This window comes from Lemur catta, chromosome 1 (assembly GCF_020740605.2).
Source record: "Lemur catta isolate mLemCat1 chromosome 1, mLemCat1.pri, whole genome shotgun sequence".
Taxonomy (NCBI): Eukaryota; Metazoa; Chordata; class Mammalia; order Primates; family Lemuridae; genus Lemur; species Lemur catta.
Window position 1 is genome coordinate 94,134,316 of NC_059128.1, and position 12,815 is coordinate 94,147,130.

Consider the following 12,815-nt stretch of genomic DNA (forward strand, 5'->3'; position numbering starts at 1 on the left):
TGAAATGTATCTTTTGTCCCTTGTAAAATTCCTCAGTTATAGATATGTCATATCCTGTGCCCTGAGCAATAATTTTATCTGATTTTTAATTCCATCAATACATGCTTGAGGCTCTGACTCATGAGGACGGGCGGGACATGGACAATGTATATAACCTGAGCTTTTGTACCCCCATGATGAGCTGAAATAAAAAAAAAAAAAATGAAATGATGTTTAATGCACGCTTAAATTCAACTAAAATCAAATATGACCTTAACAAAATCCTAAATGATTAAATACTTAAAATTTGAAATGATTGAGAATCCTTGCCTAGGGGAAACAGATCTTTCAAAATACATTATGAAAATATTCACTGAGCTTGTTAGAAAAAGTCTGCATGTTACATAAGACAGAAGCCTTAAAAACAATATGACTCCATGGTGAAAATGATAAATGAAGATTTAAAGTCATAAGAAATGATGAAGGAGAAAAGATTTTAGGGGGAATTGTACAATATTTTATTACATCTCATTTTGGGGTAGGCATTATCACAGAAATCTTTTTACAACCTAAAAAAGGGGCATATAATACTATAGAAAAGATAAAAATATAAATTTAATTATATTAAGAGACAGAAAAGATTTAAAAGTTCATTTCTATCAAATGCATTAACTAAATCAACTTCTAATATTAGGGTGAACATGATTTTATATCACTTATATGAGATAAAATTATTTTATCGGCATGTTTATTTTACTTCAAAATAAACTTGTTTTAATTTTCAGTTTCCCTTTTCAGCTCAATTTTACACAAAAATCATGAATTCCTTCTTGCCATGAAAACATGCATTCAAATCCAAACTTGTCATGTCACTTTTACCCTTCACAGAAACATAAGCTTATAACTAAAATACCCATCTTTTCACATACCTATAGTTATCACCTTTACACATCATTAGAAGCATTTATGAAGGGATACAAATGGGGCTTTGAAATTTATAACACATGTAACAGAAATACAGAAATTGGAATTTCACCTTTCACTAAAGCCTTCCTCCATTTCAGCAGCATCAGCCGATGGTATGTCTCCTGGTGACTGCAAATAACAGGGATCATTTGACTTCCCACCACTGCCTAGAGCAGCTGCTCCATGCCTGGAATCTGCTGTGCTGCCTGACTGGGGCTCTTCCTCATCCTCATGTCCAGGGTGCTCGATCATCCACATGGCAAGGACAGTGATATTCTGGGCATCAGCCTCTCCTCGAGCACCTATACAAGCAGGGGAAAAAAAGTCTGATATTACCTTCAGGCAAAGTAATCATTTATTTATGTTACCAGTTTAAGAATGGTAACATTCTTATGATGTCTTTGTTACAAAATCTGGTGTTAAAAATCTTACTAAGCTTTATAGTCTCTTAAAAAGTAAGTTGTCTTTAATGAAATAGGACTTCTCATATCTGCATATACTGATACATAAAAACTTATCCTACCTGTAGCTTCCATGGCTTTGGCAATCTGCCGAAGAGAGAATCCCATTTCCAGTAAGGGAACTGCAATTGCTGGAGGAGGAGGAGAAGTTGAAAGTCTGCTGCTTGGGTCTGACAAGGCTGAGACAAAGGAAAGAGAAGTAAGGTCCTAAATATCACGATATGCCATGAATAAAAACTATACTAAGAGATAACCATAAGTCTCCAATTTCCTAGTACTGTCCAAATTTAATGAAATTTTACTTTACTAAGAATACACTAACTGTACAACTAAATGTGATTAAATATATTATAGCCATATAAGGTTTTTCACATAGATAAACCTGCTAATAACACAAGATAAAGCTGTTGGAAAATTCTTTATAAAAGTATCTTATTTTGAAATAATTTCCCATTGACAAAAGATTTAAAACTTATACAAATTTGAAAAATAATACAAAAAATTCATTTTCCCCTGCACTACTGAAAAGTAAGCTATCAGACATGATGCTCTATCTCACTGAATATGTTAATATATAACTCCTACAAATAAGGACATGCCCCTGCATAATCACAATACAACTATCAAAGTCAAGAAATTAGTAGCATTATCATCTAATCCAGATCCCATTCTTATTTCAACAAATGTCCCAATAATGTTCTTTATAGCAAAGGATCCAATCCAGGATTATCTGCATTTTATTTAGTTGTTAGGTCTCTTCAGTTGCCTTCAATCACTTTGATTCTTTGAAGATTACAGGCTAGTTATTTTGTATAATGTCCTTCAATTTGGATTTATCTGATGTTTCTTCATGACTAGTTCCAGGTTATGCTTTTTGGCAGGAGTACCACAAAAGTGATGCTCATTACATTCTATTAGATGATACACAATTTCAATTTGTCCCATTAATGGTGATGTTAAATTAACCTTGATTGCTTGAGTTAGGTGGTATCTGCCAGGATTCTCCACTGTAAAGTTATTCTTTTTCCCTCCCTTTCCAATTAATTAGTATTGTGTGTACTGTAAGAATATCTAAATATCCCATTCATCATCAAAGTTTTACTCACATTCATTTATGTTTACTGGCTGAATTATTATTATGATAGTTCACAATGTTGGTTTTCTAATTCCATCATTCCTTTTAGATTGATCAGTTGGTATTCTACTCCAAGGCAAAATTTCTCCTTTGTCCATCCATATGGTCTCACAGATTCTTATTGTATTCATGAGTTACTAGCTGTTACTATGATTATTTATTTTGATCCCCCAAAGGCCTCAGATTTGGCCAGTGAAAGTGAAAGGCCCCTCAACCTAGTTTTTGTTTCTGAGGCATGTATCCATCATTCTCTGAGCACTTTATTAGTTTTTGGCATGAGTTGCTACAGGCTCATTTTATTCTCAGCCCTGAAATCAGACATTTCTCCCAGAAAGTCTGGGTTCCTTTTAGTAGAGAATGTATTTAGAAGACAAGATTTGGGCATTAGGTGTACTTATTGTTACTGAAGCATCACTGCTCCCAGGCTCTCTCAGTGGACAGTGCTAGATTATGCACTCCTCACCTTGCTTGGCTCTGATACTTGGTGTTGGGCCATATGAACATTTTCTCACACCACTCAGACTCCAGTATTCTAAGCCAGGCCACTACCATAACACATGGAGCCCTTCTCACTCTAATATGGCTCTGATATCCCACTCTGGGTCACCATGCTACCCACCTCCCAAACCCTGTTGGCATGAATGCCTATCTAGCTTAGCTCTACCTAACAGGGGAGAGGGAGAGGATGGGCTTTATGGCTCTCATTTTTACTTTAAAAATATTACAACTGCTTTAGTGGTAGTAAGTCCTGCTGTGACTGACAGAATTCTGCTTCTGGTCATGATGGAATAACGGAGACTAGATTTACCCTCCCAACTTAAACTACTAAAAAACCAGACAAAAATTTATCAAATAATGGTCTTCAGACCTTGGACAACAAGCAGTGTAGGACAGTGATCCCTGAGAGAAGGAAAACAAATGAGGTGAGCAGTACACCTGCCTCAGCTTATTGCCTGCAGAGAATTTCCAAGGTGCAGTGCAGGGAGGGCGAACCCAAACTAAACTCATTGGTCTCTCTGAGTTGAGAAGACAGATCTAAGAATTCAGGGAGACCACGGTGGCTAGAATTCACAGGGCAGGATACCAGAAAGGAGTGAGCTATATGGAATGGCAAGAACTGTACAAAAAGAGAGCTCCAGAAATGTGGAGAGGGGCCCCCCCTTCTCCTCAAGTCTTCAGTTGATGGAGAAAATACCCAAGGATAGGGAAAGAGCCACCAAGAAGGAGGCTCACAAAGGATTGAGAACAGTTTGTGTTAACACAAGTCAGAATAAAAAACCTATATAAAGCTTAAGGCAAAGTTTTAATATTAGCTCACTAGTAGGGAAAAATTAGATCCAGACTAAAGGTTGTCCTGGTCCCAATTAACAAAGTTTAAAAGCAAGCCTTGAAAGGATCATATTGTTTCCAAGTAACTTAACTGTATCCCAGAACAAAGCTAAAGTATATTTAAAGAAATATAAAATATCCAGCACCCAACAAGGCAAAAATTCACAATGTCTGGTATCCAATAAAAAATTACCAAGCGTGCAAAGAAACAGGAAAATACAACTCAAAATCAGGGGAAAAATAAGTCAATAGAAACAAGCCCAGAAATGAGATAGATGATAAATTAAGTAGAGAAAGACATTAAAACAGGCATTATAAATACAGATACAGTTGATTCTCATTATTCTTGGGTTCCATATTTGTAAATGTGTCTACTTCATAAGATTTATTTGTAACACCAACATCAATACTCATGTGCTTTTGTAATCATTTGTGAAAAGCACAGAGGGCCAAAAGATTTGAGTCTCCCAACAAACATGTTCATAGCTGAAGTCAAACAAGGTAACACTCTGCCTTCTTGTTTCAGCTCTCATTTTATAAACAAGTGTCCTTTACACAGTCTATTTAATGCTGCATATTTTTTATTTGCATTTTTCTGTGCTTTTTGTTGGTGATTTCACTGCTTAAAATGGCCCTGAAGCATAGTGTTGAAGTGCTCTCTAGTAAGCTGTAATGTGCCTTATGGAGAAAACACATGTAAACTTCATTCATGCATAAGTTATAGTGTTGTTGGCCATGAGTTCAATGTTAACAAATAGTGCATAAAAAATATGGTGTCCTTAAACAGAAAGACACATAAAACAAGGTTATACAGTATATTGATCAGTTGATGAAAATCTAACAAGAAGCTCACAGGAACCTAACCCTGTATTTCCCCTAAAAGCAATGGTTTAGCATTTGCTAATTCATGTTCACAGTGACTTTCTAGAACATAACTATTGCTAATAGTTATGTTCTATAGTTATGTTCAATAGTTATTAGCAATAGTTATGTTAAATAAGATTTAACTGTTATTCCATGCATTCAGTAAGGTGGACGAAAGATTGAGCATGTTAAATAGACGTGGAAGATGAAGGAAAAGAAAAAAAGACCCAAATCAAACTTCTAGAGATGAAGACTATAGTATCTGAATGCAAAAATACATTGGATGGATTAACAGCAGATTACATACTGCAGAGGAAAAGATCAATGAATCAGAAGACACAGCAATAAAAATATCAAAAATGAATGATAATTTTTATGGAGCTTATAACAGGTATAAAAGTTAAATGTATGACAAGAAAAGTATAAATGCTGAGAAAGGCGAAATAAAAGCTTTTTTTTCCTTTTTACTATGTATGAAGTGGTGTAATATCACTTGAAGGTAGACTGTGATAATTAAAGACGTATATTATAAACTTGAAAGTAATCTATAAAAATACAAAACAAAGTACAATTGACCCTTGAACAACACAGGTTTGAACTGCTTGGGTCCACTCATACATGGATTTTCTTCCACTTCTGCCACCCCTGAGACAGCAAGAACAGCCCCTTCTCTTCCTCCTCCTCATCATCCTATTCAATGTGAAGATAAGAATGAAGACTTTTTGATGATCCACTTCCACTTAATGAATCCTAAATATGTTTTCTCTTCTTTATGATTTTCTTAATAACATATTTTTTTCTATCTTACTTTATTGTAAGAATACAGTATATAATGCATATGACATATAAAATATGTGTTAATTGACTGTTTATGCTATCAGTAAGGCTTTCAGTCAGCAGTAGGCTATTAGTAGTTAAGTTTTGGGGCAGTTAAAAGTCATACATAGATTTTCAACTGGACAGGGGGGTGGTGCCCCAACACCTGCACAGTTCAAGGGTCAACTGTATAGCTAATAAGCCAACAAAGGAGATAAAATGGAATAATAAAAAATACTTATTTCATCCAAAGAAGGTAGAAAAGGAGGAAAAAGGGAAGAGAGAACAGATGGAACAAAACAGAAAGATGGTGGATTTAAACCCAACCATATTCATAATCACATTAATATAAATGGTCTAAACACCCCAATTAAAAGGCAGAGGCCATCAGACTGGATTAAAAAACCAAGATCCTACTACAAGATGCCTTTAAGAAACCCACTTTAAAACACAAATAAAAACACAAATGGTTAAAAGTAAAATGATGGGAGAAGAAAAACCATTCTAACGCTAATTTTTTAAAAAAGCAAGACTGGCTATATTAATATCAGAGAAAGCAGACTTCAGGACAAAGAATATTAGCAGGGATAAAGAAAGACATTTCCTAATGATAAAGAGGTCAATTCATTAAAAGGACATAAGAATCCCAAATATTTGTGAACCTAATGACAGACCTTTAAAGTACATGAAACAAAAACTGAAAAATGAAAAGGAGAAATCCACAACAGTCACAATTTCAACACCACTCTTTCAGTAACTGATACCACAAGCAGACAAAAAAAAAAATCAGTAAAGATAAAGAAGACTTGGACAACACTATCAACCCATTTGACATGCTAAATAATTTTTAGAACACTCAACAACAGTACAATACACATTTTTTTCCAAGTGTACAAGGAATATGTACCAAAACAGACCATCTTCTAGGCTATAAGACAAGTTTCAACAAATTTAAAAGGATTCAAATTATACAAAATATGTTCTCTGATGATAATAAAAGTAGAAATCAATAACAGAAAAATATCTAGAACATCCCCAAATATTTGAAAACTGAATAACATACTTCCAGATAACCTATAGGTCAAAGAAGACATCAAAGGGAAATTATAAATTTAAATTTAAACTGAATGAAAATGAAAACATAGCATTTCAAAATGTGTGGATTACAGCTAAACCAGTGGTTAGAGGGAAATTTATAGCACTAAAAATGGCTACATTGGGAAAGAAGAAAGGTCTGATATGACTGATGTACATATAGCCCATTATTTCTCTTCCAAATAGCTATAATTAAAATTACAGCTTCAAAATGAGGAAGACAGCTCAGTTTCATGGGGCAGTTCCCCTTCATTAAAACCGCTGTTAAAATAAAGTCTCACATAAAATAAAAGATAAAGTCCCATAAAATAAAGTCCTACACATCTGGAATGCCAAAAGGTTTGGATGTTATAATGCATGACAGCACACGCACCTGTGCGGTTAGCTGGCCTTGTTGACTGGGAATCAGGAGAAGTTAAGCTTTGCCTCCTTCCTACTTCATCAGAAGGAGAGGTTGGTAATGATGATATTGGAGGAGTCTGTGCACGACGTGTGGGAAGTACAGTGGTAGTTGGGTAACTAGAGAACATTTGCCTTCAAGAAAATAACAGTGGTTAGCATAAAAATCCAATTAGAAAATAATATACACATCATAATCTTTTTATAGAAGAATATGCAACCTGGAAGATTAAACCGGTTAGCTATAGTTTAATGGAGGATGAGGAGAGAAAAATTCTTCAGTTTTAAAACTTATTATCTCATAGGGGACTTCCACTATGTAAGTAATAAAAACTTATCATTTGTTCAGCAAAATGCCAGCAACACAGCAGGTGGGAGGAATATAGCAGTTAACAAAATAGATGAAAAATCTCTGCCTTCATGGAGCTTTCCTTCTATTATAATACCAAGATGACAGAGGTATTTTGATATGCATACAATAGCTAGAAAGTAAAGAAGATTTAAAGATAGATAACTTACAGTTACTTTAAATATAAACTCACTAGCTAATAATGGAATTATTCACATGGATTCAAAGTAATAGTTTATAGGCAAGTTATGGAAAGAAAAAGTAACTGTCCAGCCACCCAGCACAACTGAAAAATAGTACATGAATGATATGCCAACTGTATAGACGGGGAAAGGTACAGGGGAGGCAGCCTCTCTCAAGCTGAGAAGGTAGGCATTGTCCAGAGAATAAAGTCCAGGGAGATCCGCACTGACTTCTCTTTAGATTTGTCCAAAAGAACTAGGAATTTCTAAGCACAAAAAAAAAAAAAAAAAAAAAAGCACTGTTTACCCAGTCAAGTAACTGTGAAACAATGGTATACACAGGGAGTAGTTTTCTGATTTTTCTCCTGCTAAATGTTTGGCCAGGCAGAGGCAATTGCAGCTCTATAAAATACCAGCCAATAGCAGGGAAACAAAGACTGAGAAGGATCAGTCAAAAGGCCTGGTGATTGCCTGTGGCAGCAAGGGGGCATGATTTTACCATTGAATCCCATATTTACGTTTGTCAAAGCCTGAAAGGGTGATAAGGAGTCGCACTGTTACTGATCTTCTGTGGATGCCTTGAATTCTGTAATTGCCAAAGAGACTAAAAACCATATTACAATGTCCTATCATTCCTCTCTTCCTTCTTTCTTGAACAGAAGCACCTCCTGAAAGTATTATTCAAGTGAGAAAGCTAAGAAGCAGGAGATGCATGGGGACTGAAAACGGTAGCTACTAGGATTACTGCTCCTTCTGCACAAGACCATAGCAGTAATTCTCAAACTATGAGCTGAAGACCACTGCATCACTAGGGAAACTTAATGAAAATGCAAACTATGGGCCCCACCAGACCTACTGAATCAAGACTTGCTGGGATATACAGACCCAGAAATTTAAAAAGGCTCCCAGGTGGCTCTTGTGCACACCAAAAATTGAGAATCACTATAATTATAGCAACTCTCCAGTTCCACTCTCTAAGATGCTGATTTACACACACTGGGAATAATAATGATCTGTCAACTAAGGAAAGGGGAGAAAGAAATAAGAAAAAGGGAGACTAACTATTCTCTTCCCTTATTTCACTTAAACCATAGTTAAGAAAGGTCACAAAACAGTCTCTCCCTGAAAGTCTTCTTTCAAAAGTTTTCCTTTGTGTATGTATCTGGCAAACTGAAGTAAAAAGAAATTTAAATAAGTAAACATTATTTGGAATTTACAAACTTATTAAAATAGGGTTGGCTGAAGAAGTATCATAAGACAGACATGTTCTTTCATTTGAAAAGTAGCCTTGTTTGATCTTATAGTAAGAATAAAAGTATAAAGAATTATGCTTAAAAGGAAAATAACCTGAGAAGAGAAAATTATTTTCATGGAGGTGAACTTTTTCTTGAGACTCTAATATTCAAAATACAAGTATTTATTTTTTGAGAAAAAACATATTCAAAGCTTAACCAAAAAACAAAAGATCATCATAAGGAGACAGAATACTCTATTCAATTGCAGTACTTCCTTGTCAGTGGCACAGTTGATTAGACCCAGGGCCACCACTAACTGGCTGTGAGACTTTGGGCACGTAATTAAACTTCTGAAGGACAATTCCAACTTCAGTAAAATGAGTTTGATTATATGATCTCTTAAGTTCCTTCTAGCTCTGGAATTCCAGGATTCAGTTGGGCACACTACTCATAAGATAACAATTGTGCCTTCAGAAACATACGCAGATGTTAAAGGTCAACTTCTCTACCTGAGAAGACTAAGTGGCATCACTCCTGGGGACTCAGATGCAGGCACCGTTTCTGTGTCAGTGACCGGAGTGGTGGCAGTTGTGGTGTCCTCCAGGGAGCTGCTCATAAAGGAAGTCGTGCTCGAAGCTGATGGGCTAGTGGTAACCGGTGTCTGTGCCTGCTGGGCTTGGTCACTTTCTTCGGCTTGTTGATCAATCTCTAGAAACCAAAATAAAGGTTAAGAAAGTAGTAAGGATTTGTTTTTTCAAAAGTGACAGTAGGTATGGAAAACTTTTAAATTTAAAAGTTTCTAAATATATTTCACAAGTTCAATTTCTACAAAAGATTTACAGAAAAAAATGTTCTTATTATCCTTATATTCATTCTTTTACTCATTATTCTAGACTCTACAGAGAGTACTGTAACTAGTTCTCATATTCATTTCTGTTTTTAGAGAAGAGGGTTCTTTTAGAAAAAAGTCTCACTTTCAGTTGTAAGAGAAGAGGTTCTCTAAGGATATCTAATCATTAAATTGTGTTTCCTTAGCACTTTGATTTGATACCTATAGTTACTCTATAAACAGGCAAAGATAAAGGCATGTAAACACAAGAATAAAAACCTAGATAAGGTTAAACTCCATGATTTAAAAAGGATACTGTCCTCAAAAAAACAAATAAAAATCACTCCCAAGAGTGAGAGAGAGAGAGAAGAGAAAAAGGAAAAAAAAAAAAGGGTATTTAGTCAAAATGTCTAAAAGTTTACAAAGTATTTATATATTTTTTCTTATCTGGTAAAGGAGACTACAAATAAACATAATCAAAATAGGAGTTGCTACAAAGACAGGTAATTCTGTTAGATTTGGTAAATGGCCACATCTCTTCACAATCACTGTGATCTCAACACTCCTACTTATATTCACCATGCACCTCTCTCTAAGGTAAGACAAGAAGGAGACAAGTAAGAGAAAAGGAAAGGAAGGAAAAAAGGATGGAAGGAAGGAAGGAAAGAAGGAGGGAAGGAAGGGAGGGAAGGAGGGAAGGACAGATGATGTAAACTCCATGAAAGTTAGGGACTTTTATTTTGTTAACTGCTGCCTCTCCAGAATCTATAAAGTACCGGGCACATAATAGGCAATCAATAAACATTTACTGAATGAATTTAATTTCTATTTCAGAATTCATACTATCTCTAAAGGTGAAGATAAAAGATAAAACAAGGAGTGTTTTACACACAATATATATGAAAGTAATAGACTTTAAAATGTCTCTGAAAAGTTATCAGAATATTATATTTTAAATCACATTAATAAATACTTGAGTACTTTTTGTGTCATGAGTTAAATTTCAGTTTTATAAAATGTAATAATCACAAGTTTTAATGCTTGTATAGGTTTAAAATAGAAATTTAAAAAAAAGAACTATTTTCCTTTCAAAGGAAAAACAATGTGAAAATTGCTTTGGCCAAAAAATTTTTTTATCAGTCACTTACAGAATATATCACTTCTGACAGTCATGAATATAAACAATTTCAACAGCACAACAGCAAATAAAAAAAAAAAGTCAGATAACATACCTTGCTTAATTTTGCCCCCAAACTGGTCTTCCAAAAGCCCATGGACCACTAATTTATAGATAATGGCTTGAGCTCGCTCCAGATCAGCTAATCCCAATGCTCTCTTTATGGGTGACCGCATGACTGCTCGCTTGACCATGTGTCGCATCAAGAACTGCAGGGCTGCACGCATCTCCACATCTTCGTGAACAACTGGAGAACTTGCACAGTCTGAGTTGTGGCCATTTTCAGCCAGAACTTTTGGTATGAGCAACAGCTCAGCATATTTACTACAGCCAAGAAGAGCACTAAGTGATTTCATAGCACCGAGGTAAAGATAGGACAGCTGGACTGCTCTGATTTCTGACTGGGCCATGTCATGGTTTTTGGACATGTGTTCGTGATTTTTTCTTTTTCCTTCTGTTATCTGATGTTGGGATTCCACACCTGGCAGTGTTGGATCTAAAGAAAATGAAGCTATTTCATTTTCTGATTTGGAGCTTGTGGTACCCTGACTTTTGACATCATCAGATGTTAAGCCTGTTCGCATATCTAAAGCAGATTCGCTTTCAGGTTTCTGCTCAATGTCCCCTTTCTCCTCAGACTCATGTCGGTGTTTCTTTTCATGTCGTTTGGTGCTCTGTTTCCCCATGTCTTCATGAATGCCAGTCAGATATGTTAGGTCCAGCAGCACAGAAGCTGTCAGGCCTCGGAATCGCGCCACGTCAAACGGCAATGGTTCACAGGGTTCCAGATTATACAATGGAGTATCACTAGGCGACCAAAAAGTTGGGAAGCTTTAATAAAGATCAGAATGACACAGGAAGAAGCAAGTGAGGGAAAGACAGGAGGAAGGTACAGAAAATAATGTAGACAAAATAAGATGCACCATGTACACAATACAGAGAATAATTTACACAAACTAGAGAAGTCATTACAAACACAGAGAAAAATGAGTCTACTGTGAGAAAATGAGGAGAAGTGATACTAAACGCAAAGGCAATGAGATGTGTGTGTGCTTTCAAATGAGAATATTCACTATTATATAATTTAAGCCAGGAGTCAGCAACCTTTCTGTAAAGGCCAGACAGTAAATATTTTAGACCTTGAAGGGCGGCACATGGTCGCTGTTGCAACCATTAAACCCTGCCATCGTAGTGCAAAAGCAGCCACTGATACACCTGAACAAATGACTATGTAATTTCACTTAACAAAAACAGGAGGTGAGCCAGATGTAGTTTGATGAAAACTATTTGGAAAATTTGTATAATAAATCTAGTTTATAATGTGGGTAATGGCCATTTATAACCTATTTCAGAAAGGACTTTGTTTCATTAAAAAACTTGCGTTGTAGTCATCAATTAATGCTTCTACTTTTTAGTTAAGCAAAAATATGATTACATATTTCCTGATATTGGCAAGAATTTCCTGATGTTTAAAAATATTATAATCTTACAAAATGTAATAGAAAGCTTTAACAAGTATGAAGTTTTGTTGTACTAACTTAAATTTTGGTTCCATATTACCTTCCTAATCATATTTTCCCTTTGTCTCATTTTTCTTATTTTAATTTATTAATTTATTTATGTTGCTATGTTGTATGCATCTTAACAAGGCAACATAAGTCCTTTCTGAAACAAGGCAAACACTGAAAGAAGAGGTAGACATTTTCATGTAACTCTGTAAAATTATCATTGGTTTCTTAGCTTGATGGAGTGGAGGGGGTAGTAGAGTCCATTAATCCCTGAAATTGTGTATAAACTTTATGTATGTGTATTTTTCAGCTGAGACGGTCCATAGCATTCACTGAATTCATTGAATTCTACCATCTCCAAAAAACACTAGGAACCACTGTTTTAGATATTGTTCCATGCCATATGAACATATAACTTTATAGGAATAACATTAGGCAGTATGATGAACAGCTATATATCATCAAAAAAATCCATAAATAGAGTCATTAGG

At 35.3% G+C, this 12,815-nt stretch overlaps 1 protein-coding gene across 8 annotated transcripts in view; it reads right to left on the reverse strand.

Annotated features, from left to right (window-relative positions):
* Window positions 1–12,815, reverse strand: part of HERC1 (HECT and RLD domain containing E3 ubiquitin protein ligase family member 1) — a 191,763-nt gene that overhangs the window by 45,904 nt on the left and 133,044 nt on the right. For 7 of the 8 annotated variants that reach the window (XM_045540891.1, XM_045540861.1, XM_045540869.1 and 4 more), the window contains exons 38-42: window positions 10,872–11,647; window positions 9,320–9,518; window positions 7,019–7,179; window positions 1,469–1,585; window positions 1,016–1,247 (exon numbers count right to left, since the gene is read on the reverse strand). In XM_045540891.1, coding sequence (XP_045396847.1) covers window positions 1,016–1,247; window positions 1,469–1,585; window positions 7,019–7,179; window positions 9,320–9,518; window positions 10,872–11,647 — 1,485 coding nt within the window. The remainder of the gene's footprint in view (window positions 1–1,015; window positions 1,248–1,468; window positions 1,586–7,018; window positions 7,180–9,319; window positions 9,519–10,871; window positions 11,648–12,815) is intronic. The other variant, XM_045540890.1, reaches the window with a different exon arrangement.